Source organism: Salvelinus sp. IW2-2015, linkage group LG9 (assembly GCF_002910315.2).
Source record: "Salvelinus sp. IW2-2015 linkage group LG9, ASM291031v2, whole genome shotgun sequence".
Lineage (NCBI taxonomy): Eukaryota > Metazoa > Chordata > Actinopteri > Salmoniformes > Salmonidae > Salvelinus > Salvelinus sp. IW2-2015.
This window is the reverse complement of record NC_036849.1, coordinates 19,352,773-19,376,376: the sequence shown is the minus strand read 5'-3', so window position 1 is coordinate 19,376,376 and position 23,604 is coordinate 19,352,773. Positions and strand designations below refer to the sequence as shown.

At 43.9% G+C, this 23,604-nt stretch overlaps 1 protein-coding gene across 1 annotated transcript in view; it reads left to right on the top strand.

The window, feature by feature from the left end:
* LOC111969023 (ryanodine receptor 3-like) overlaps nt 1–23,604 on the top strand; it is a 190,657-nt gene that overhangs the window by 95,676 nt on the left and 71,377 nt on the right. The window contains 5 exon segments of the mRNA XM_070445284.1: nt 3,425–3,605; nt 4,534–4,669; nt 10,866–10,961; nt 11,773–11,891; nt 13,086–13,219. Of these exon segments, the coding sequence (XP_070301385.1) occupies nt 3,425–3,605; nt 4,534–4,669; nt 10,866–10,961; nt 11,773–11,891; nt 13,086–13,219 (666 nt within the window).

Here is a 23,604-nt window from a genome sequence, read left to right as displayed (position 1 = left end):
GCTTCTTACGAAGCACTCCTTCGTTGCCCGGGCGGTGTGTTTGGGATCATTGTCATGCTGAAAGACCAGCCACGTTTCATCTTCAATGCCCTTGCTGATGGAAGGAGGTTTTCACTCAAAATCTCACGATACATGGCCCCATTCATTCTTTCCTTTACACGGATCAGTCGTCCTGGTCCCTTTGCAGAAAAACAGCCCCAGAGCATGATGTTTCCCACCCCATGCTTCACAGTAGGTATGGTGTTCTTTGGATGCAACTCAGCATTCTTTGTCCTCCAAACACGACGAGTTGAGTTTTTACCAAAAAGTTATTTTGGTTTCATCTGACATATGACATTCTCCCAATCTTCTTCTGGATCATCCAAATGCTCTCTAGCAAACTTCAGACGGGCCTGGACATGTACTGGCTTAAGCAGGGGGACACGTCTGGCACTGCGAAGGAATTGAGTCCTGGCGAGTAGTGTGTTACTCGAGGTAGGTTTGTTACTTTGGTCCCAGCTCTAGGTCATGTCTTACTAGGTCCCCGTGTGGTTCTGTGGATTTTTGCTGCATCGTTCTTGTGATCATTTTGACCCCACGGAGTGAGATCTTGGTGGAGGCTCCCAGATCGACGGGAGATTATCAGTGGATCTTGGTATGTCTTCCATTTCTAATAATTGCTCCCACATGTTTATTCTTCAACCGAAGCTGTTACCTTTGCAAAGAGTCAGTCTTCCATGAACCTGGTGCAGGTCTACAATTTTGTTTCTGGTGTTACTTGACAGCTTTTGGTACTTGGCATAGTGGCAGGTTTGGAGTGTGGTGTTGGGTTTGTGGACAGGTGTTTTTATAAATCTGGGATAAAACAAGTTAAACAGTGTGCATTAAGAATCAGGTAACGAGTGGAGGACAGAGTGACCGTCTAAAGAAAGAAGTTACAGAGTCGGTGAGAGCCAGAAACTTGCTTGTTGTAGTGACCAAATACATTATTTTCCACCATTTTAAGTGGGAGAACTTGCACAATTGGTGGCTGACTAAATACTTTTTTGCCCCACTGTATGTACCTCACACAGGAAGTGGTACAGGTTCTAATCCAGGCACTTGTCATCTCCTGTCTGGACTACTGAAACTCAATGTTGTCTGGACTCCCCACTTGTGCAATCAAATTTCTGCAGTCCATCTGGTGTTCAACCTTCCCAAGTCAACCCGCTCGTCCGCACACTCCACTGGCTTCCAGTCGAAGCTCGCATCCACTAGAAGACCATGGTGCTTACCTACGGAGCAGCAAGACGACCTGCCCCTCCCTACCTTCAGCCTCTGCTCAAACCTTACACCCCAACCTGAGCCACGTCTGGTCTTTTGGCCCTCTCACCCCTTCGAGAGGGCAGCTCCCGCTCAGCCCAGTCAAAGGTATTCTCTGCCCCCCCCCCCTTACTAGCACTCACTTTGCAAATAGCTACTTTGAGGCAATTTGTACTTACTATGACTCAGATACGGAGTTGACCCACCTGAATTAAATAACCTGGATCAGAGTGTCTTCTAAATTACAAAAATGTCAATTTAAATGTAAAGTGACTAGGCAACAGGATAGATAATAGACTGAGCTGTAGCAGCAGCATATGTGGTGCAGTAGCAGCAGTGCGTGTGTGTGTGTGTGTCTGTTGCATCAGTATGCATGTGTGTGTGTAACGGATGTGAAATGGCTAGCTAGTTAGCGGGTACGCGCTAATAGCATTTCAATCGGTTACGTCACTTGCTCTGAGACCTGAAGTAGGGTTTCCCCTTGCTCTGCAAGGGCCGCGGCTTTTGTGGAGCGATGGGTAACGACGCTTCGTGGGTGTCAGTTGTTGATGTGTGCAGAGGGTCCCTGGTTCGCGCCCGTGTCGGGCGAGGGGACGGTTTAAAGTTATACTGTTACATGTGCATGCGTGTGGGTGTGTGTGTGGGCGTATGTAGTGTGTGTGTTAGGGTGTAATATATGTGAGTGTGTGCATACAGTCAGTGCAAGWGATTCAATAAAAAAGGGTCAATGCAGGTAGTCAATGTAGCCATTTGATTAGCTATTTAGCAGTCTTGTTTAGAGGTCTTATGCCTTGGGGCTAGAAGTAGGTTCAAGTCTTCAATGATAAATGGTTATTTTATTTTCATGACAGTCTTCATGCATATCCGTCGGTTATACGGTAATTGTGCCAGCCCTACAAAAATATAACACCTACTTGACTGTAGTGTAATATGCATGCTGTCTGGGTGTAAAGCCCTGTAGACTGTGAATGCACAGCAGCAGTGGAGCTTTTGGCCTGTGAGCAGTGGGCTGCACAGCCCACAAAAAGCACACTGCCTGCCTGGCTCAGTGACCCAGTCATCCGTGGCCAAACAGGACAATAAACACATCAAGCCATAAGGCCACTTACGGCCAGTCATGAATGAGAATGCTATGGAGCGAATAAATGTTCAAAGCCTCCTCATCTGCCACTATTAAACTGGCCTGTGACTGTGAATCAAACACATACCCCCCTCCGTGACGTCAGTTAGTCAAACATTGCTGACTGGCTTTCACCACTATCCAGACCTAGACTGCCGCCTGTGAGCTGTACCTCTCCACACCCCCCTCCCTCTCGCCTCCTCAGCCCCCCTCTGTGTGACAGAGCAGGGGCTCATTTTAGGTCACACACGGAAATAACATTTCAGCATGGATGAACCTCAAGGCACAAATTATGTTTCTATGGCAGTCACTGCTTGAGTCATATTCTAATACTGGAGTTCAGTGTGGTTATGAAACCTTATGATTATCATATAATGATGTCATGATATAAAGGACCTGCTGTCATACACTGAGTGCACAAACCATTATGAACATGACAGACTGACCAAGTGAATCCAGGTGAAAATTGTTGTCCCTTATTGATGTAACTTATTTAAATCCATTTCAATCAGTGTAGATGAAGGGAAAGAGACAGGTTAAAGGAGGATTTTTAAGCCTTGAGACAATTGAGACATGGATTGTGTATGTGTGCCATTCAGAGGGTGAATGGGCGAGACAAAAGATTTAAGTGCCTTTGAACTGGGTATGATAGTAGGTGCCGGTTTGTGTCAAGAACTGCAACYCTGCTGGGTTTTTCACGCTCAACAGTTTCCCATGTGTATTAAGAATGGTCCACCACCCAAAGGACATCCAGCCAACTTGACACAACTGTAGGAGGCATTGGAATCAACATGGGCCACCATCCCCGTGGAATGCTTTCAACACCTTGTAAAGTCCATGCCCTGATGAATTTAGGCTGTACTSAGGGCAAAACGGGGTGCAACTCAATATTAGGAAGGTGTTCCTAATGTTTGGTATGCTCAGTGTATATTCCCTTGTTTTGATGCTGAAAAATCAACTTTTGCAAAATGGAGTACTTTCAAAGTGTCCTGTGGTGAAGATAACCCTTCTTCCCTGTTCCAGAGACCTGGACTGTCTGGGGGGAAAGAACCGTGCGTCAGTAGCCCTGCCCATCGAGGAGGTCCTCCAGACCCTCAATGACCTCATCACCTACTTCCAGGTGCCTAATGCTGAGCTGGAGCACGAGGAGAAACAGATCATGCTGCGCTCTCTCAAGAACCGACAGAACCTCTTCAAACAGGAAGTGAGTTCATCCACACATGAAGTGCCGCGTCGCAATCCTGCCTGACGGTTGCTTGGCAGCAGAGGACAATAAAAGTCCAAAGTCAGGGGTTTCAATTGTGATTAAGGCAATTTTAGTAAGTGGTCATTGCAGGAGCCGGGCTTAAATGCAGTGTTGCCAAGACACGCTGTTTTTAAAGGCTAAATCAATGGATTCTTGGTACAGTATTTCAATGCCATATTGTATTTCAGAGCATTGCTTTTCAACTGTCAGCAGTTTTGTTCTGAGTTTTTCTGTGGTGACAACAATGGAGTGGAGCCTTTTGATAAGCCTCTCGGCCCAAAATTGTTCTCATCAATTATAAAATGTCAGCTGCCTTCCCTTGTGCCTGTGATGTTAAATACACAACGTCAACTACTTTCCTTAACTGAAACAAAAGCTGTTGCTGTGGATTTAAATTTTCCCAGTTGTTCACTTTGTCTCCAAGCAATAWGTTGATGACAGGAATTTATGTAAAATAGCTGTGTGCAGTGTTTATGTAATGTTTACATAATTGGTATAACCATACACAATACTGTTTCCGGCATACACCGATCCTGCCCTTGGAATGCTTCAATAACCCATCTATATCCCAGCCTACACACTTCTCCATAATTGTATTAATATCCCAAAATTGCTCTTTTCCATCCCGCTCTCCCATACAATACAGTTGTAAGGTCAATTTTTCATTGTTGACAGCTGATAGGCTTTTCATGGAGTTATAAATCACCTGCAATTTTCCTTTCTCACAGCTGGGCATGCTGCTTAGCATACCTGATTGCTATTACCATCCTAGATGAATCATCCAGGCATGAAGGCATGGGAGAGACTAGGAGCAGGTTAATTGAGGACACATGATGATGATGATGATGATGATGTCAGAGTAATGATGGGTGTGTCTTTGTTTCAGGGCATGCTGACTCTGGTGTCCTGCTGCATCGACCGTCTCAACGTGTACAACAGTGCAGCCCACTTTGGGGAGTGTGCCGGGGCAGAGGCTGGGGCTTCCTGGAAGGAAATCCTCAACCTGCTCTATGAGCTGCTAGGTGAGAGAGACAATAGAGTCCTCCAAAGAGTATTATACACAAGTCATCACGCCAATATAGTTACAATCACATAAAGTGTCACAGTAAAAAAGTTAAACACAACAGTAGACAAAGACAGAACAACCTGTCTGCTCCTTGTTTGTCACACACACACACACACACACACACACACACACACACACACACACACACACACACACACACACACACACACACACACACACACACACACACACACACACACACACACACACACACACACACACACACACACACACACACACACACTTCACAGTAATCAATCATTGTTGCCTGCCACGAAAGCCCTGGCGTTCTCCGAGTCCCAGTACTGCTCTTACCAACCACAGGCCTGCGTCTCACTGCTGCCGTGGGTTTATTTGTCTCAGCTGAGCTGGCATTTACAGAGCCGTTTATGGTCCTCTAGGCACTCTAAGGTGGTGTTTCCCCATCTTACACGCCTGTCTGTGAGGATGCCTCAGTTAGGGCAGGCACAATTACTGTATAACTGTGTAACCGACAGGTATGGATGATGACCGTCATGAAAATAAAATAACAGTCATAACCGTAAAAAAAATTATATACAGTACTAGGCAAAAGTTTGGACAAACCTACTCATTCAAGGGTTTTTCTTTATTTTTAATAACGTCAAAACTATGGAATCATGTATTAACCAAAAGAGTGGTGAACAAATCAAAATATATTTTATATTTGAGTTTCTTCAAATAGCCACCCTTTGCGATGACAGCTTTCCACATTCTTGGCGTTCTCTCAACCAGCTTCACCTGGAATGTTTTTCCAACAGTCTTGAAGAAGTTCCCACATATGCTGAGCACTTGTTGGCTGCTTTTCCTTCACTCTGCGTTCCGACTCATCCCAAACCATCTCAATTTGGTTGAGGTCAGGGGATTATTGAGGCCAGGTAATCTGATGCAGCACTCCATCACTCTCCTTCTTGGTCAAATAGCCCTTACACAGCCTGGAAGTGTGTTGGYTCATTGTCCTGTTGAAAAACAAATGATAGTCCCAATAAGCCCAATCCAGATGGGATGGCGTATCGCTGCAGAATGCTGTGGTAGCCATGCTGGTTAAATGTGCCTTGAATTCTAAATAAATCACTGACAGTGTCACCAGCAAAGCACCCCCACACCATAACACCACCTCCTCCATGTTTTACGTTGAAAAATACACATGCAGAAATCATCTGTTCACCCACACCGCGTCTCACAAAGACACGGCCGTTGGAACCAAAAATCTCCAATTTGGACTCCAGACCAAAGGACACATTTCCACTGGTCTAATGTCCATTGCTCGTGTTTCTTGGCACAAGCAAGTCTCTTCTGTCACGTATGCTCTCTCTCCGGTGCTCTAGGTCGTCATGCTCCCACGCCTCAGCTGGATCGACACGTTCCTGCGCTTTAGCAGAGGTGACCGGTCCGCACCTGATCCCTGGGATCGTCATCCTGGTCGGCGTCCTGTGGCTGGAACCGCGCGCCYGGGAGGGGGTACTGTCACGTGTGCTCCCTCGCCGGCCTCTAGATCACCAGGCTGCTCGTTAGGGCGCACACCTGTCACCAGCGTTACACGCAACTGGTCTCCATCACCTCTTTGATTACCTGCCCTTTATATGTCACTCCCTTTGGTTTCTTCCTCAGTCGTCATTGTTCCTGTCATTCGGTGCGCTGTTTGTTTCTTGTGTAATTTATAATTAAATTAGCACTCCCTACTTGCTTCCCGCTCTCACGTACATCGTACAATCTTCTCATATTGCTTCCTTTAGTAGGTTACTTTGCACAATTTAGTCCGAGGATGAAGCCTATTCCACACCCAGTCTCCTCTGAACATTAATCTATGAGAGTGTCTTTAGTGAACTCTGTTATATTATTTTATTCCGGCCTGCCGAATTTCTGAGCTTGAACCTAAGGAACTTCCTCTGCAGCAGAGTAACTCCTGGTCTTCCTCTTCGCTGTACGGTCCTCATAGAGCCAGTTTCATTCAAAGCGCTTGATCTTGCGACTCACTTGTAAGAACTGTCAATGTTCTGAAATTCCCGTATTAACTACCTCAGTCTTAAAGTAATATGGTACTGTCAGTTTCTATTTGCTTATTGCAGCTGTCTGCTATAATACGGACTTGCTATTACCAAATAGCGGCTATACTTCTGATACCACCCACTACCTTGTCACAACACAACTGATTGGCTCAAAATGCATTAAAGAAGGAAAAAGAAACTGCCACAAATGAACTTTGAAAACAAGGCACACCTGCTTAATTGAAAATAATTCCAGTGACTACCCCTCATGAAGCTCGTTAGCAGAATTACAACAGTGAAGTGCAACAAAGCTTCATCAAGAAGTGCGCTATTGCAGAATCTCAAAAATGAAAATATATTTTTATTTGTTTCACCCACTTTTTAATACTTACATGATTCTAAACAAATATGTCTTAATTAAATCAGGTAGTTTGCATGCCTTCACTATTATTCACAAAGATAAAAATAAAGAAAGACCACTTTAATGGAATTAGGTGCTTCCTAAAACAATTTGCACTAAGTGCGGTGTATTATGTAATGATAACGATGGAAAAGAAGTATTAATACACGCCACTTTTGCACAGTTACCTACTACAAGCATTAAGAGTCTAATTTTACATAAGTCTGTAATCTTTATCATGTTACATTTCAACTTGAGAGACGAATCAAAACAAAATCCAGAAAATCACATTGTTATGATTTTAAGTAATTCATTTCATTTTATGCATGACATAAGTATTCGACACCTACCAACCAGTAAGAATTCCGCTCTCACAACCTGTTAGTTTTCTTTAAGAAGCCCTCCTGTTCTCCACTCATTACCTGTATTAACTGCACCTGTTTGAACTCGTTACCTGTATAAAAGACACCTTCCACACACTCAACAAACAGACTCCAACCTCTCCACAATGCCAAACCAGCAGAGCTGTAAGACAATCAGGTAAAATATGTAACCTGCCACAAGGCTGGATGGCTACAGACAATAGGCAACCAGCTTGGCGAGAAGCAACAATGTTGCGCAATTATTAGAAAATGGAAGAAGTTCAAATGAGGTCAATCACCCTCCGTCCTGAGCTCCATGCAAATCTCACCTCGTGGGCATCAATGATCATGAGAAAGTGAGGGAACAGCCCAGAACTACACAGCAGAACCTGTCAATGACCTGAAGAGACTGGACCGACAGTTCTCAAAAAAAAACCCATTGTAACACACTACGCCGTCATGATTAAAATCCTGCAGCAAGCCAATCCCCTTGCTCAAGCCAGCGCATTCCAGCCCGTCTGAAGTTTGCCAATACCATCTGATGATCCAGAGAGAATGGAAGAATCATGTGTCTGATGAACAAAAATAAGCTTTTGTCTAAACTCCACTCCTGTTTGAAAGAAGAAGGGATAGTAAACCCAAAAACCACCATCCCAACCTGAAGCATGAGGTGAAACATCATCTTGGGATGCTTTTCTGCAAAGGGACAAGACGAACTGCACCGTATTAGAGGGAGGAGGATGGTGGCAGTTATCGCGAAGATCTTAGGCCAAAAACCTCCTTCCCTCAGTAAGAGCAATTGAAAGATTGTGCGTCGCTGGCTTACCAGCATGACACAACCCCGAAAACCACACCAGCAGAACTAAGGATTCTCCGTAAGAAGCATCTCAAGTCCTGAGAGTGCCTAGCCATCTCCCAGACCTGAACCCACAAGAAAAATGCTTGGAGGACTGAAAGTTCGTATTTGCCAGCCCACAGCCCCGAAACCTGAAGATTCTGGAGAAGCCTATGGAGAGTGGGCAAAATCCCTCTGCAGTTGTCAAACCTGTCACAAACTACAGGAAACGTTATATCTCTGTTAATTGGGCAAACAAAGGGTTCTTACCAAATATTAACTTCTGCTTTTCTATGTATCAAATACTTAATGTCATCCAAATAAAATGCAAATTAAGTACTAAAACATCACAAGTGCATTTCTGGGATTTTTGTTTTAGATTCCGTCTCTCACAGTTGAAGTGTACCTATGATAGAAAATATATATATGTGTGTGTATATATATTTTGTGTGTGTGTGTGTGTGTGGAACGAACAGCTGACTGAAGAAGGGACGGCCGGGCATTCGTGCGGTTGGGTCCGTTTCTTAGGTAACATGGACTCTTAACGTGATGAAACTTTTTGCTCCTTGTTGAAACAAACAAGGTGTAATAGCAAATTAGTCTTTGGTTGCCTAAACAATGCCCCGCTCTCTGCAGCAGCACACATAAAATTAATAGAACGGGCTTGGAACCTCTAACCCTGGCAATGTGACTGGTGAACTCGTGGGTGAACTCACAGTGGATGCCTGCTATTGTGATGCAAATAWTTTCCATGGTAGTGTAGAATGTTCGTTCCAATGATGTCWAYGGGGAWTGATGTGGCTCATACAATGGAATGTATTTTTTGTAATGCCAGTTGAGTTGAATCAACAAATCACACCACGTACTGACACTTCCTGCTTTTTCTTCCTGCTTTGCCCCCTGCAATGGCCGTCAGTKCACCCATTTTGCCAGTGGTGCCCAACTCCAGTSTTCGAGTACCCTCAACAGTACACATTTTTATTGTAGACCGGACAAACACACCTGAAATGGTRCCTTCACAATGACAGAAGGCGTGTGTTATGTTATTGTATTGGATAGATATTGCTGCATTGTTGGAGCTAGAAACATAAGCGTTTTGCTGCACCTGCGATAACGTCTGCAAACTATGTACACCACCAATAAACTTTACCGTCATGACTTTCACAGCCCTAGCCACATGCACTCTAGTACCACACAGACTCACAAACACACACATACAGTACATGCACACACACACARATGCATTCATGCTACACACACWTCACAATTGCTGCTACCAGACTCTTATTTACTTTTGCAAATACTGCACAATTTAAACACTTGCCCCCCAATCCCCCGTTCCCTGATACATGTGTAAATATTGGACTATAACTTGTGCCTTCCTGTATTATACTTGTGCAAAAATGTTTATTATATTCTACTGAGCCATTTACTTTATGTTCGTATTCTTATCTTTTATTATTTATTTTAGTTGTTTGCATTGTCGAGAAGGAAGCTGCAAGTAAGCATTTGGTTGGACGGTGTATACCATGTGTATCTTGCACATACGACTAATAAAACTTGAACACACACACACACACCTACAAACAGGGGCTGGAGCTTCGTGCAGGGGCTGGAAGTGGATAAGGATAGCATGRAGATTTCACGTCTGTGTGAAGTGCTTCCAGGGCCTCTACCCAACATCTCCCCCAGCATGTCTACAACACGCTCCCAGCCAAGCTGGACTGCCCATGCTCACCAGATGGTCACCACTTTTCCCCATATCCTTGAGTTAGGCCACAAATTGTTCGAATACGGTCTTTCAGGGTGGGAAAAACCAGTCCAAACTTARATGTCAGTTGTACATTATAGGCATTCCCTCTTGGTAGTAGGAGCATGTCTCCCGCTCAGAAGCTTCCCAGTTCTAGTGTCCGTATCATTGTCTGAGCCCTTCACAGCGTGTTTACATGGTGCTTTCTCCTCATGGGGAGCATTAATGTGCAGACCACGTCCCCCCTCTCATACCCCCTCCTCCACACACCTGCACCAGCTAAATGGATTTGCAAGCTAGGCCTCCTCTCCTCTGTCTATGCCAGGTGACCCTGTCATTTTTGGCTGGGACGACTCTCCTTTCCTGTCCCCCTGATGTCACGCCCTTCCTTTATACGCCGCAGCTTAATTAATATGCATAAAGGCTTTGAAYAAGAACACTACTCTTTCCTTGGCATGGAGTGTGGTTTAATGTGTGCATTTTGTGTGACGTTGTTGTTGTTGTGTAAGATGTAAGGTTTGGCAGTGTTGTTGGCTGTAGGTCAAAGACAAGCAATTTGAATTATCCTCTTCATAACTAGCAAAGATTATATGTAACCTGTCTTCTTCCCTTGACATGGGTGTCATTGTTTGTTGCGGAAGATGTGCAGTGTTTTTCTATAGGAGCTATGTTTTTGCTGTACTGTAGGTCAAAGATAAGCAATTTGCATTATCCTCTTCAAACTTGCCAACTGGATATGTATCGTGTCTGTAATGTGTCTCCTCCCCTTGACCTGTGACCTTGTCCATGTGTCCTGTAGCGGCGCTGATCCGAGGCAACAGGAACAACTGCACCCAGTTCTCCAACAACCTGGACTGGCTGGTCAGCAAGTTGGAGAGACTGGAGTCCTCCTCAGGTACCATGATAACGCCATGACACATGTTTAAATGATAACACGATACCACCATGACACGTGTTTAAATGATAACATGATACCATTATGACACGTGTTTAAATGATAACATGATACCATTATGACACGTGTTTACTGATACATGATACCATTATGAACGTGTTTAAATGATACATGATACCAATGACACGTGTTTAAATGATACATGATACCACCATGACACGTGTTTAAATGAACATGATACCAATGACACGTGTTTTAAATGATAATGATACCACCATGACACGTGTTTAAATGATGACATGATACACCATGACACGTGTTTAAATGACTAATGATACCACAATGAACGTTGTTACATGATAACATGATACCACCATGACACGTGTTTAAATGATAACATGATACCACCATGACACGTGTTTATGAGGACCACAATAGAAATAAGCCCCAAGGCTTTATTGTGTTTTTATCCTTGCTAATCTTTTATGTATGTAAAGTCTCCGGGCTGGAGCAGCCTACTTCTTTTTTCATTATCGATTCAGTCAATCAATCAATAAAGCTTTGTGTGACCTTGTCCTACCTCTCCTCAACCTGCATGCTGTCTGCACATGGTTTAAAAGGTGATGTGGAGTTGGATTACACTGTTGTAAACCCCAGACCTGGTGTTTAGAGTCCTGGATGGCTTTAGTAATGCCTGGCCATGTATCGTCATACCCTCTTCTTGTGCTCAAGAGCATGCGTTTGCGAAATTACCTTTTGTGTCTTGTTCCCTTGTCCTCTGTGGCCGTTAATTGATGATTTGCCACGGCAGGCATACTGGAGGTTCTCCACTGCATTCTAATTGAGAGCCCGGAGGCTCTAAATATCATCCAGAGAGGACATATCAAGTCCATCATCTCCCTGCTCTACAAACATGGACGCAACCACAAGGTGAGCTGAAACCGGAGGAGGAGCTGTATCAAATATATCAGCAGGATCAAGTGAATATACTGGAACTACATCGTTTTTGTTTTGATATTATTTATCCATCACAAGAGCTTGACCACAGTTTCTTATAAAGCACAGTAATTCACAGATGAGCCTGCATTTTATTAGTACCCCCAGTGCTGACAGGGCTGCAGAGAGTTGATGAGTTCTTGTTGGGGCTGGGCATTTGACTGTAATGTGTATAGGCATTGTGTATCAATATGTTTACATTGAAATAAGCACTCCAGCGGGGCTGCCATCTCCTTTGTCATAAATCACAGTGCTTGTATCATTTGGCTGTAGCCGGTCATAAAGCCGCTGATAATAAAGCGCAGGTCTTGGCCTGGCTCCCTTGGCTGCCGTTCTTTGCCCATTTAATTCTTCTGCTTTGTAAAGCTAGGATGGGCCCACATGCATCAAAATGATATTACTGGATGTGGTTTCTGCTGATTAGCATCTCTCAGTAATTATGACTGGCTGCATTAAAGAGCGGCTGGACTCACCGATTCCGCATTTTCTTCTACTGCTCATTAAGAAAAATGAGATTTGAGTCTTGGGGGTGTGGTTTGATGTGGGTGTGTTATGTTTGCTTTATTGTACCCTGGAAGTTATTGTTGTTTATCCCTCTTGAGGCACGGTAGCAACAACATAGACAGTACCACTTCCTCAAAATAGTCATCATTAATCTAATTCAAGATGCTCGTGAATTGATTCTGATTTTTGGAATATTGACAAGTGGCAGTTGGGATGCAAGTGCACATAGTCTCAATTCRCCTTTTGCCCAAAACAGTGGCATACTTGAGTGATCCCTATCAAGATCACCGCAGCTCTTTGTCTGTGCATGACAATTCTCTTTAGGTGTTACAAATCCGTGTTTCTGGGCAAGTGGTCATAATTGTAGTACAAGTAAGTCGTGACGACCTCAGTTACACAAATCTTGCAAAACTCAGTTTTGGAATGTACTGACTTTATGACCAAAATTATCCTACTTATGCTTTTTAGTCAATTTTGACACTAGAATAAATGTTTCTGACTAATACCATGCCACATACTGTGGAAAGCTTTCTAACAGACTGTATAACAGTTGTTATTTAATAGCTAAAGGTAAATCTCTCTCTCTCTCGCTCTCTCTCTCTCTCGCTCTCTCGCTCTCTGCAGATTTTGGATGTTCTCTGTTCCCTGTGTGTGTGTAATGGGGTGGCAGTACGAGCCAATCAGAACCTCATCTGCGATCACCTGCTCCCCAAAAGAGATCTGCTTCTCCAGACCCGATTGGTCAATGATGTTCAAAGGTAAAAAGCCATCCAATCCCAGCCCAGTGTAATTAGATTAAGGTTGTAAAGTATGAGTGATCAATATATTTATCATATATTTGATACAGGAAACGTGTTATGATCTCCTGGTAAGTTGCTAGCACAGGTGGTGTGTTCTCGTGTGTACCTGATAATGATTAAGTGCTGTCATTTTCTGATGTATCAAATACTTATGTCACTGCAATAAATCAATTTAATTTACTTAAAATCATCAATGTGATTTTCTGGATTTTTTGTTTTAGATTTTGTCTCTCACAGTTGAAATGTACCTATGATAAAAATTACAGACCCTTACATGCTTTGTAAGTAGGAAACCTGCAAAATCGGCAGTGTATCAAATACTTGTTCTCCCCACTGTATATGAGTGGTTTGGATATCCTTTTCCTTGCTGTGTTGTTTGATTAGATTGTGCAAGTGTGAAGGTGCATAATACCAACAATGCATCACAGTTACCGGTGTGACTTAAGCCCTAATCCGTGTCTCTAATCTTTGGCAGACATGATGCCCCAACAACAATAATCTAGCCTGAGAGATTGAAGTGAAGGCTGCTGGCCACTTAGTATAAGAAGTGTGGTAGTATGAGCATGTAATAATTGCAATGCCAGGTGAGCACTTTCTTAGGACGCGCGGACTCTCCTGCCTTCACCTTGTCGGTTTGGTGGATGTGAGGCTGTGCGCCGCAACACACCAGAGGGTTACGCCCCCTCTCTTACCCAGGTCTGTGCCACAGCACACGAGGTTAGTGGTGCTGGCGGGAGGCAACCGTGATACATGGTCTAAGGAGGCGCCAACTACCGCTTCGAGGTATTGAGGGGGAGACAGTTGACAGGAAGCTCAGGGTATCTGGTTCGAATAGTCTCACAGTTTCATTTAATCATCTGTGCTGTGTCCGGACATTCTACTGTCATCGGTGCTTTCATAAATTAGATTAGAGGAGGTGACTCCAGATTTGTGTTCCATTTAGAACAAGTGTGATACCTACCTTGCAGGGCAACACGCACTAATTCATCTGCCCACACATGTCTGTGCGGTTTCTGCATGCTTGTCGTGTTGACTTATCTCGCAGGTATTAGTGTTTTGTTAGCATGATGGCGATAGTCGAGGCTTTTTTGCTAGTGTTCAGTTGATGTCTCTGCATAGTTGACAGGTGAGTCTCATAGTTACAACACATCCTGACCTCTGAGGATGTGGTGAGCTGTTGTCTGGACCTGGGAGCCCCCAGCATCTCCTTTAGGATCAATGGACAGCCCGTACAGGGCATGTTCGAGAACTTCAACATCGATGGACTCTTCTTCCCTGTTGTCAGCTTTTCCGCTGGGGTCAAGTATGTGTTTGTCTTACACACACACACCTGCCGTTTATATGAATGAACACGTATACACACATACAGGGTCCGCTCCTCAAATTGCTTTCTATTCTCTCTCTAGTTTGCACAAAACTCCATCTAATCCATTCCTCTATAGTTTCCTCTAAATATGAATCKTTAAGGGCTCGGCATACATCTTACTCACTTGTGTTGCCATGTCAACTTGAAATGATGTGACTGACATGTCTGAAAAATGAAATTTCAGGCTCCAGGAAGCTTTCCAGGATTTCATGACCGACCCTGTTATCTACAGCAAAATGGCATTTTACTATTCTGGACCACTGTCCGAGACATGACGCTTGACAGCTCAAAATATTTCAGTTCACATCAAATTCCATAATGGCCTGCAAGCTACACTGTATCTCAATTACCACAATAACATTTTCAGAAGAATTATACAAAATTATACAGCATTATACAAAATTAACAGGAACTCATAATTATAGGAATTCTGTCAGCGTTATTCTGCATTTTGTCTGTCTGTATGATGCAGGCCACATCATATATTGTAAACAAACCCTGTGGGGTGTGAACATTTCCTGTCCTCTGTGCAGCGGGGCATGCTACGCAACGGCACACACTTGTTAATAATTGATTTGTGCACTGCACTCAGTGAGAATTGGAGTGAATGCGTCATCATCACTACTACAGCTGCTATTTCGGTTACGGCCCAGGAGGGCTTCTGAGTGGTGGGCTGAAATATTGCATCATTCTCAAAGTGGGGTTAGTCATAGTCACTTTCTGCTCTGCCGGGCTCAGCTGGAGCTTGTTTAGAGTTGACCTGCGGGTTGGTTAAAGCTGATTTGAGGGCGGGCTGGGAGTTCTCAGTTGGAGCTGGCTGAGGTTCAGTTGGAGCTGGGCTGTTCTGGGTTCAGTTGGAGGCTCATGGTGACGCTGGGCTGGTTCAGTTGGGCTGGTGCTGGGGTTCAGTTGGAGCTGGGCTGGGTTCAGTTGGAGCTGGCTGGGCCAGTTGGGCTGGGGGGGTTCAGTTGGAGCTGGGCTGGGGTTCAGTTTGGATTGGGAGCTGGAGCTGCGGGTTCAGTTGGAGCTGGCTGGGGTTCAGTTGGAAGCTGGGTCTGCGGGTTCTGGAGTGTTGGAGGCTGGTCGGAGCTGGTTGGGGTTCAGTTGGAGCTGGTCTGGGTTCAGTTGGAGTTGGTCTGGGGTTCAGTATTGGAGCTGGCTGTCGGGTCAGTTGGAGCTGGTCTGGGTTTCAGTTTGGAGCTGGTCTTTTGGTTCAGTTGGGCTGGGCTGGGTTACAGTTGGAGCTGGTCTGTGGTCGGTTAGAGCTGGTCTGGGCCTCGATTAGAGCTGGGCGGGGTGCTTAAAGCTGGGCTGGGCCTCGGTTAGAGCTGGCTGGGCCTGGGCTCGGTGTTAGAGTGAGGCTCGGGGTTTAGAGCTGGTGCCTCGGGTCTAGAGCTGGGCTGGATCTATGGGTGTTAGAGCTGGGCTGGGCCTCGGTTATGAGCTGGGCTGGGCCTCGGTTAGAGCTGGGCTGGGCCTCGGTTAGAGCTGGGCTGGGCCTCGGTTAGAGGCGGGGCTGGGCCTCGGTTAGAACTGGGCTGGGGCTCAGTTAGAGCTGGGCTGGGGCTCGGTTAGAGCTGGGCTGGGGCTCGGTTAGAGCTGGGTTTGGGCTCGGTTAGAGCTGGTCTGGGGCTTGGTTAGAGCTGGTCTGGGCTTGGCTAGAGCTGGTCTGGGGCTTGGATCGAGCTGGTCTGGGGCTTGGCTAGAGCTGGTCTGGGGGTAGGTTAGAGCTGGTCTGGGGCTTGGCTAGAGCTGGTCTGGGAGTAGGTTAGAGCTGGTCTGGGGCTTGGCTAGAGCTGGTATGAGGGTTGGTTAGAGCTAGTCTGGAGGTTGGTTAGAGCAGGTCTGGGGCTTGGCTAGAGCTGGTGAGGTGCTAGGGTTTGGCTAGGGTTTCCACTAACCCCTTCACCACTATCAACATTAACCCCCCTCATCACTCTCAAGCTGTCACCCACATACTGAACACACTGATTGGTAAGTCCCTCTCTCTCTAGGGTGCGTTTCCTGATGGGCGGTCGTCATGGCGACTTCAAGTTCCTGCCTCCGTCGGGCTATGCTCCGTGTTACGAGGCCCTGCTCCCCAAGGAGAAGATGAAGGTGGAGCCGGTGAAGGAGTACAAYAGGGACATGGAGGGGGTCCGAGACCTGCTGGGGACCACACAGTTCATGTCTCAGGCCTCCTTCATACCCACCCCTGTGGAGACCAGCCAGGTAACAGGGGTATGGCTTTCAGCTCAGAACGCCTCACATTAACTGCAACATGGCTCATCTTAAACACAGTAACAGTGTTTATACTGCATGTTTTAAAGGGGCTTGTACAGTAACACCTACATTGTAAGTGTTTCCAAATATCCACAATGTATGATTGATGACATAGGCCTACTGTACTGTCTACAAACGGATGCTGTTTATCTACTAGACTGATTCTTTGTCTCTCAGATCGTCATGCTGCCATACCTGGAGAAGGTCCGGGACAGACTGGCTGAGAATATCCACGAGCTGTGGGCCATGAACAAGATAGAACTGGGCTGGTCTTATGGGAAGGTAGGAGACCTCTTTAACACTGATGGAGAGAATAGATTTGATAGATTCACAGAGCACTGGCAAACTATTTTGGGCAGTCCATGTCATTGACAGAGAGTATTCAGACCCATTAACTTTTTCCACATATTGTTACATTACAGCCTTATTCTAAAATTGATTAAGTAAAAAAAAATCCTTAGCAATCTACACACAATATCCCATAATGACAAAGCAAAAACATGTTTTTTGACATTTTTGCACATTTCTTAAAAATAAAAAAATAAAAAACCTTATTTACATAAGTATTCAGACCCTTTGCCATGAGACTCGAAATTGAGCTCAGGTGCATCCTGTTTCCATTGATCATGCTTGAGATGTTTCTACAACTTGATTGGAGTCCACCTGTGGTAAATTCAATTGATTGTACATGATTTGGAAAGGCACACACCTGTCTATATAAGGTCCCACAGTTGACACGACATGTCAGAGCAAAAACCAAGGCTTGAGGTCGAAGGAATTGTCCGTTGATGCCCGAGACAGCACTGTGTCGAGGCACAGATCTGGGGAAGGGTACCAAAACATGTCTGCAGCATTGAAGGTCCCCAAGAACACAGTGGCCTCCATCATTCTTAAATAGAATAAGTTTGGAACCAACAAGACTCTTCCTACAGAAGCCACTCCTCAGTAAAAGGCACAAGATTCTCTGGTCTGATGAAACCAAGATTGAACTCTTTGGCCTGAATGCCAAGCGTCACGTCTGGAGGAAACCTGGCACCATCCCTACTGTGAAGCATGGTGGTGGCAGCATCATGCTGTGGGGATGTTTTTCAGTGGCAGGGACTGGGAGACTAGTCAGGATCGAGGCAAAGATGAATGGAGCAAAGTACAGAGAGATCTTTGATGAAAACCTGCTCCAGAGCACTCAGGACCTCAGACTGGGGCGAAGGTTCACCTTCCAACAGGACAATGACCCTAAGCACACAGCCAAGACAATGCAGGAGTAGCTTCGGGACAAGTCTCTGAATGTCCTTGAGTGGCCCAGCCAGAGCCCGGACTTGAAGCCGATCGAACATCTCTGGAGAGACCTGAAAATAGCTGTGCAGCGACGCTCCCCATCCAACCTGACAGAGCTTGAGAGGATCTGCAGAGAAGAACGGGAGAAACTCCCCAAATACAGGTGTGCCAAACRTGTAGCGTCATACCCAAGAAGACTCGAGGCTGTAATCGCTGCCAAAGGTGCTTCAACAAAGTACTGGATAAAGGGTCTGAATACTGATGTAAATGTCATATTTCAGTTTTATATATTTTTTTAATTAGCAATAATTTCTAAATTAAATGTTTTTGCTTTGTCATTATGGGATATTGTGTGTAGATTGATAAGGGGGAAAAACAATTCAATTAGAATAAGGCCGTAACGTAACAAAATGTGGAAAATGTCAAAGGGTCTGAATACCAACCAATATAAACATAAATAAACTATAAACATAAATAAATCTCAGCTTGCAAATGTTTMTTTGTGTTAGGCCAATTATGATAATTATTTATGTGAAATGCATTAACCCTGACCTAATCTTATAAATTCTACCAATGTTAAAGCACCAAAACAAGCCTGTACACCATTTTGCTTTCTCTTTTATAATTTGCGGTTCAAACCCAACAGAGGGTAAGTGAAGAATACTRCCATATTTCTCCTTTTGTGCTCGTCATGCKATTCATTCTAGAGACTCCATTTTTGTTTGTTTGTAGGCGAGAGACTCATCTTTTCTGTGTCCTAAATCAGTCATGAATTACAATGCAATTGTTGTAGTCAAAGGCATAGAAGGACATTTTGGCCATTCTGTTGCAGCAATAAAACAGSAAATAGACCTCAGTGACATGTTTAGAATATTGGTAATAAGATAAGATAATTAGGTGTGTGTTTACATATGTCTTATTTCACATAAGTTCATGTGTGAATTGGGAAATTKATTTGTTGCATATCCCACTCCCCCTGAGACACCCTCAGAGAGTGGGCTCATAGCCAGGGATCTGCCATTAGAGAGATTTGAACCAATGACCTTTCGGTTGCTGGCCCAACACTCTTAACRGCTAGGCTACTTGCCGCCCAACATTGTAATTCAGTTCAGGGAATTTTAGTGGACACTTTACTGATTGGAAAGACTTTGAGGGGTATTTTTCTCTCTCTCTGTTAGTTGAATTCCAGATTATTAAACTGGARGCGAATTCATTAAGCCCTACTGTTACAAAGACTGAATGACTGTTTCTTGGTTTCATGTTAGTACATTGCCAAAATGACCTGTTGTGCCCCACTGCCCTTAAAGGTGCAGACAATCAATACCAGAAACAATATGCAACACAGCTCTTATGTCTTTTTTACATAAGTGATGGATGTGTGTAGAGTAGACCACCGCAGCCCACCCTACTGAATGATTCTCTCATTCCTGCAGTRCCTCCTTCCACCCTATCCCACTTTTAAACACAACTGTGACAGTGTGATTTGTCCACCCACTGGACTGCCAGCCATTCCATCAGTTCCCACATCTTAATAGAGCCTTTGAGTTATGGTGAGGCGATCTATTACGCCGGGGTCAAACTCTCTTATTCATTTAAACAGAATTCTGCACCCCTGACATAGCAGTTTGGCTTTTATCTGTTTTTTACGAGACCTCGTTAGCTTAGGCCGGGTGACGTTGTCCTGGCAGTGKATGGAGCAAGCTACACCAGGGAGACAATATACTAAATCTGGGCTGAACAGAACACATACCTGGACAGCGCTGTTATTCTATTCCACTCTCCAGAGAGCACAGCTTCAGTGCTGATTTTAAAGAGGTCTGKGTTTTAGTTGCTGTGGTTGCTATGGGGTACAGAGATAGGGTATCTATATTAGCTGCCTGACACACTTCACTATCGGAGGCTAGTATGGTTATAGAATACTTGTAATAGTTTTATCAGCATGGACCATTGACGGTATAAAAATCATCTCAAATATGCTGTGTGACATTCATACCAAGGCTAGTAAGAATAACAGCATGGACTTATTTGTCCTCTGACAAAGCCCTATTTGAATGGACTGTAGTAGGCTGTCTGCACTGTAGTAGGCTGTCTGCACTGTAGTATGCTGTCTGGACTGTAGTAGGCTGTCTGCACTGTAGTAGGCTGTCTGGACTGTAGTAGGCTGTCTGGACTGTAGTAGGCTGTCTGCACTGTAGTAGGCTGTCTGCACTGTAATAGGCTGTAGGAAAAGTCTGTTAGGTAAAATAATTCCTGGGGAGTTCTTGTGCTATTCACAAAAGAGCTCCCGGGGGTTCATGTAGCACACAAATAGCTACATATCTGTACAACAAAACCACTTCATGTTTTCTTGGTCAACATGGATGTAATACTGCTTGGGCTGGAAAGAGCAGACAGATGGATTATTAGAGGTAAAACACAGCAGTCAAGAATATAATTATATATCTCACTTGGCTTGGTTTTCAGGACTCACACCTCTATCTTCCAAGAACATGCTCRTCCTCTACATTCATAACATGTCCACTAGACTAGACCGTATTATCACTCCAGTACACCAGTAGCCCTCTMTAAGTAGACAACATCCCCACACTCTTAGAAAAAACGGTTCCAAAAAGGATAACCCTTTTTGGTTCTAGGTAGAACCCTTTTTGGATCCATGTAGAACTCTRTGGAAAGGGTTCTACATGGAACCCAAAAGYGCTCTACCTGGAACTAAAAGTGTTCTAACTCTTATGGGGACAGCTGAAGAACACTTTTAGGTTCTAGATAGCACCTTTTTTTTCTAAGAGAGTACTCCCCTGTTGATTGACAAAAACCTTGATTGTGATTTGAATTATACTCACCTTTTGGATTATTTATTTTCCCTTTTGTCAAGACAGTTGTAATATGTACAAATACTTGTACATTAACAATTCTCATGTGTTTCACAGATAAGGGACGATAATAAGCGGCAGCACCCCTGCCTTGTGGATTTTTCCAGACTGCCTGAAACGGAAAAGAATTACAACCTGCAGATGTCAACGGAAACCTTGAAGTATGTCCTGCATTATAAGTAACTATGTTAGTTTCACTAATGAAGAGCGAGAAATAGAAGGACAAGGAGAGATCCCGCTGGGCACACCACGCCATATTTGGTTGAGATGTTGATCAGTGAGATTTCAACCTTTATTCAACCACTCAAAAAGGACAGCCAGACGTTTGTTGAATTCCCAATGTGTTATCACTATGCTTTCAACCATCTAAAAGCAATGGAAGAACAATGTCAGATTGTTTGTTCAGTTGTCATCTAAATGTCACAACGTCTTTCAAACGTTTAAAAGCACAACAAAGTTTAAATGGGAGTACAATGTCAGATATGTTTTATTTATACAKCAGATGAATGTGTATCACTGTGCTTCATCTAATAGCACAACAAATGACCTGAATTGCAGTTGAGATTACATTAAAAGTACATGCAAGTGATCAGATTAAAGCAATTGTGAAGATCTACACAGACCTGCAACCTTTGCATGCTATGTTGAACATGCACAATTACTATGATTGCATAAGAAGACACAGTAACCTCAAAATGTGGCCATGGATGTGTTACTCATTTTAAGGTTGAATAATACTGTTACGTTAGTTATTAATATAGCCTTAACTTTTGGCTACATACTGTATTACAAAAGTAATATTGAATTGTGTTTGGTTGACAATGCAACCAAAAATCAACATTTGAAGGAGATGTATCTTTTGTGCCACTGACTTAGTCTGGCCTTCATTCTAGTTTGTCTACAAATGTATAATTAATATGTTGGATTCCCGTCTTCATTCAATTTGGGGCGGCAGGTAACCTAGTGGTTAGAGCATTGGGCCAGTAACTGAAAGGTTGCTAGATCAAATCCCTGACCTGACAAGGTAAGAATCTGTCATTCTGCCCCTGAACAAGGCAGTTAACACACTGTTCCTAGGCTGTCATTGTAGATAATAATTTGTTCTTAACTGACTTGCCTAGTTAAATAAAAAAATCTAGGACTAAATTGCATTAAACGTTTGATTTGATTTAATCATATTCTTTAACTTAGATATTTGGTTGAAATGGAGACGTGAAACCAACATATTAATTATTAACATGACGATTACATTTGAAATCAACCAAAGCTTGAAACCCTAGGCCTTTATGCATTGTCTGGGTTGAATTGAAACAATAGCTATTGATGACTTTGCAAATGCTATATWGGCCTAAATAGTATCATTGATGATATATAACTTATAAAAGTATGGTGACATTTCATTTGCTCTGTTAAACCTTCACTTTGGAATGACTTTGATAGCAACAGTGAATCTATTTAGTTATTAAAGGATCTCTCAATAATCATTCTCACGATAGCACATTGGTAATAGTCAGTGATAAATATCAAAGCTGGGCTTGGTTAAAACGCTGGATAGGAGACCAAAGGGCTAGTAGATAGATTAACTCTCCAGTAGGAGGTGCTGCCCAGCCAATAATTTTTTCTGATAGTGGCTATAATGTTGAAAATCTGACGTTGTTTCAAAGGTCTATGTTGAAAATTGGATGCCATGATGACATACAGTAATCCTGTGGTTGAAATTTCACCCTGATTAACTTTTTTCAGATCCAATGTATTTCCCACATAGATTCAATGTCACAATACGTTGGCAAATTACGTTGAAACAATGTTGATTCAACCAGTTTGTGCCCAGTGGGATATGACTGACAGAAGGTGTGGGTAAACCAGGGGTCAGTTAGGTAGTAGACTGAAGGTGCTCTCCTGCTGGACTCTCAGCACCTGAAACACCCCCAGTGTTCCTGACATCACCCACCTGTCACCGTAGGACATCTGCTAATGATCCACACTGACAGCCCACACCCAGACACTGAGAAACACAAAATAAAGTTTCATGAGACAGAGAAGTGTATGTGTGATTGGAGAGAGAGAAAGTCTGGTTTGATTAACGTTCATCTACAGTGACGCTGACACAACAGAGACAGACAGCCTGGGCCCCTAAAGAGCAGCCCTGCTATTCTGCCATCACACCACATCTCTGATTTGTCCTCTTACAATGACGAAGCAATGAGATTTTACTGATACAAGTGTGAATAACTCTTTCTTAACAAGTCCTTAAGGAGATTATATGGTTTCATAATGGATCAGGACATGCACAATTAAACAATACAATGTTCTCTGTGTATGCTTATGCTGGTTCATTTGCCACTCTGCTTGATGTAGGAGTGCAGAAACCCACCAAACCTAGTATCATAACATTAAGCCTGCTGATTATAGTATTTAGTAGAGTGTGCAGGCAATGTGAGTCACCCTCTTAGAGAGCTCATCCTGTGTAGACAGGTCTTATCCCCAGGATGGAGATTGTTAATCTGTCTCTTCACAGGACTCTGCTGGCATTAGGATGCCATGTTGTCCAGGTCAACGCCAACGCTGAA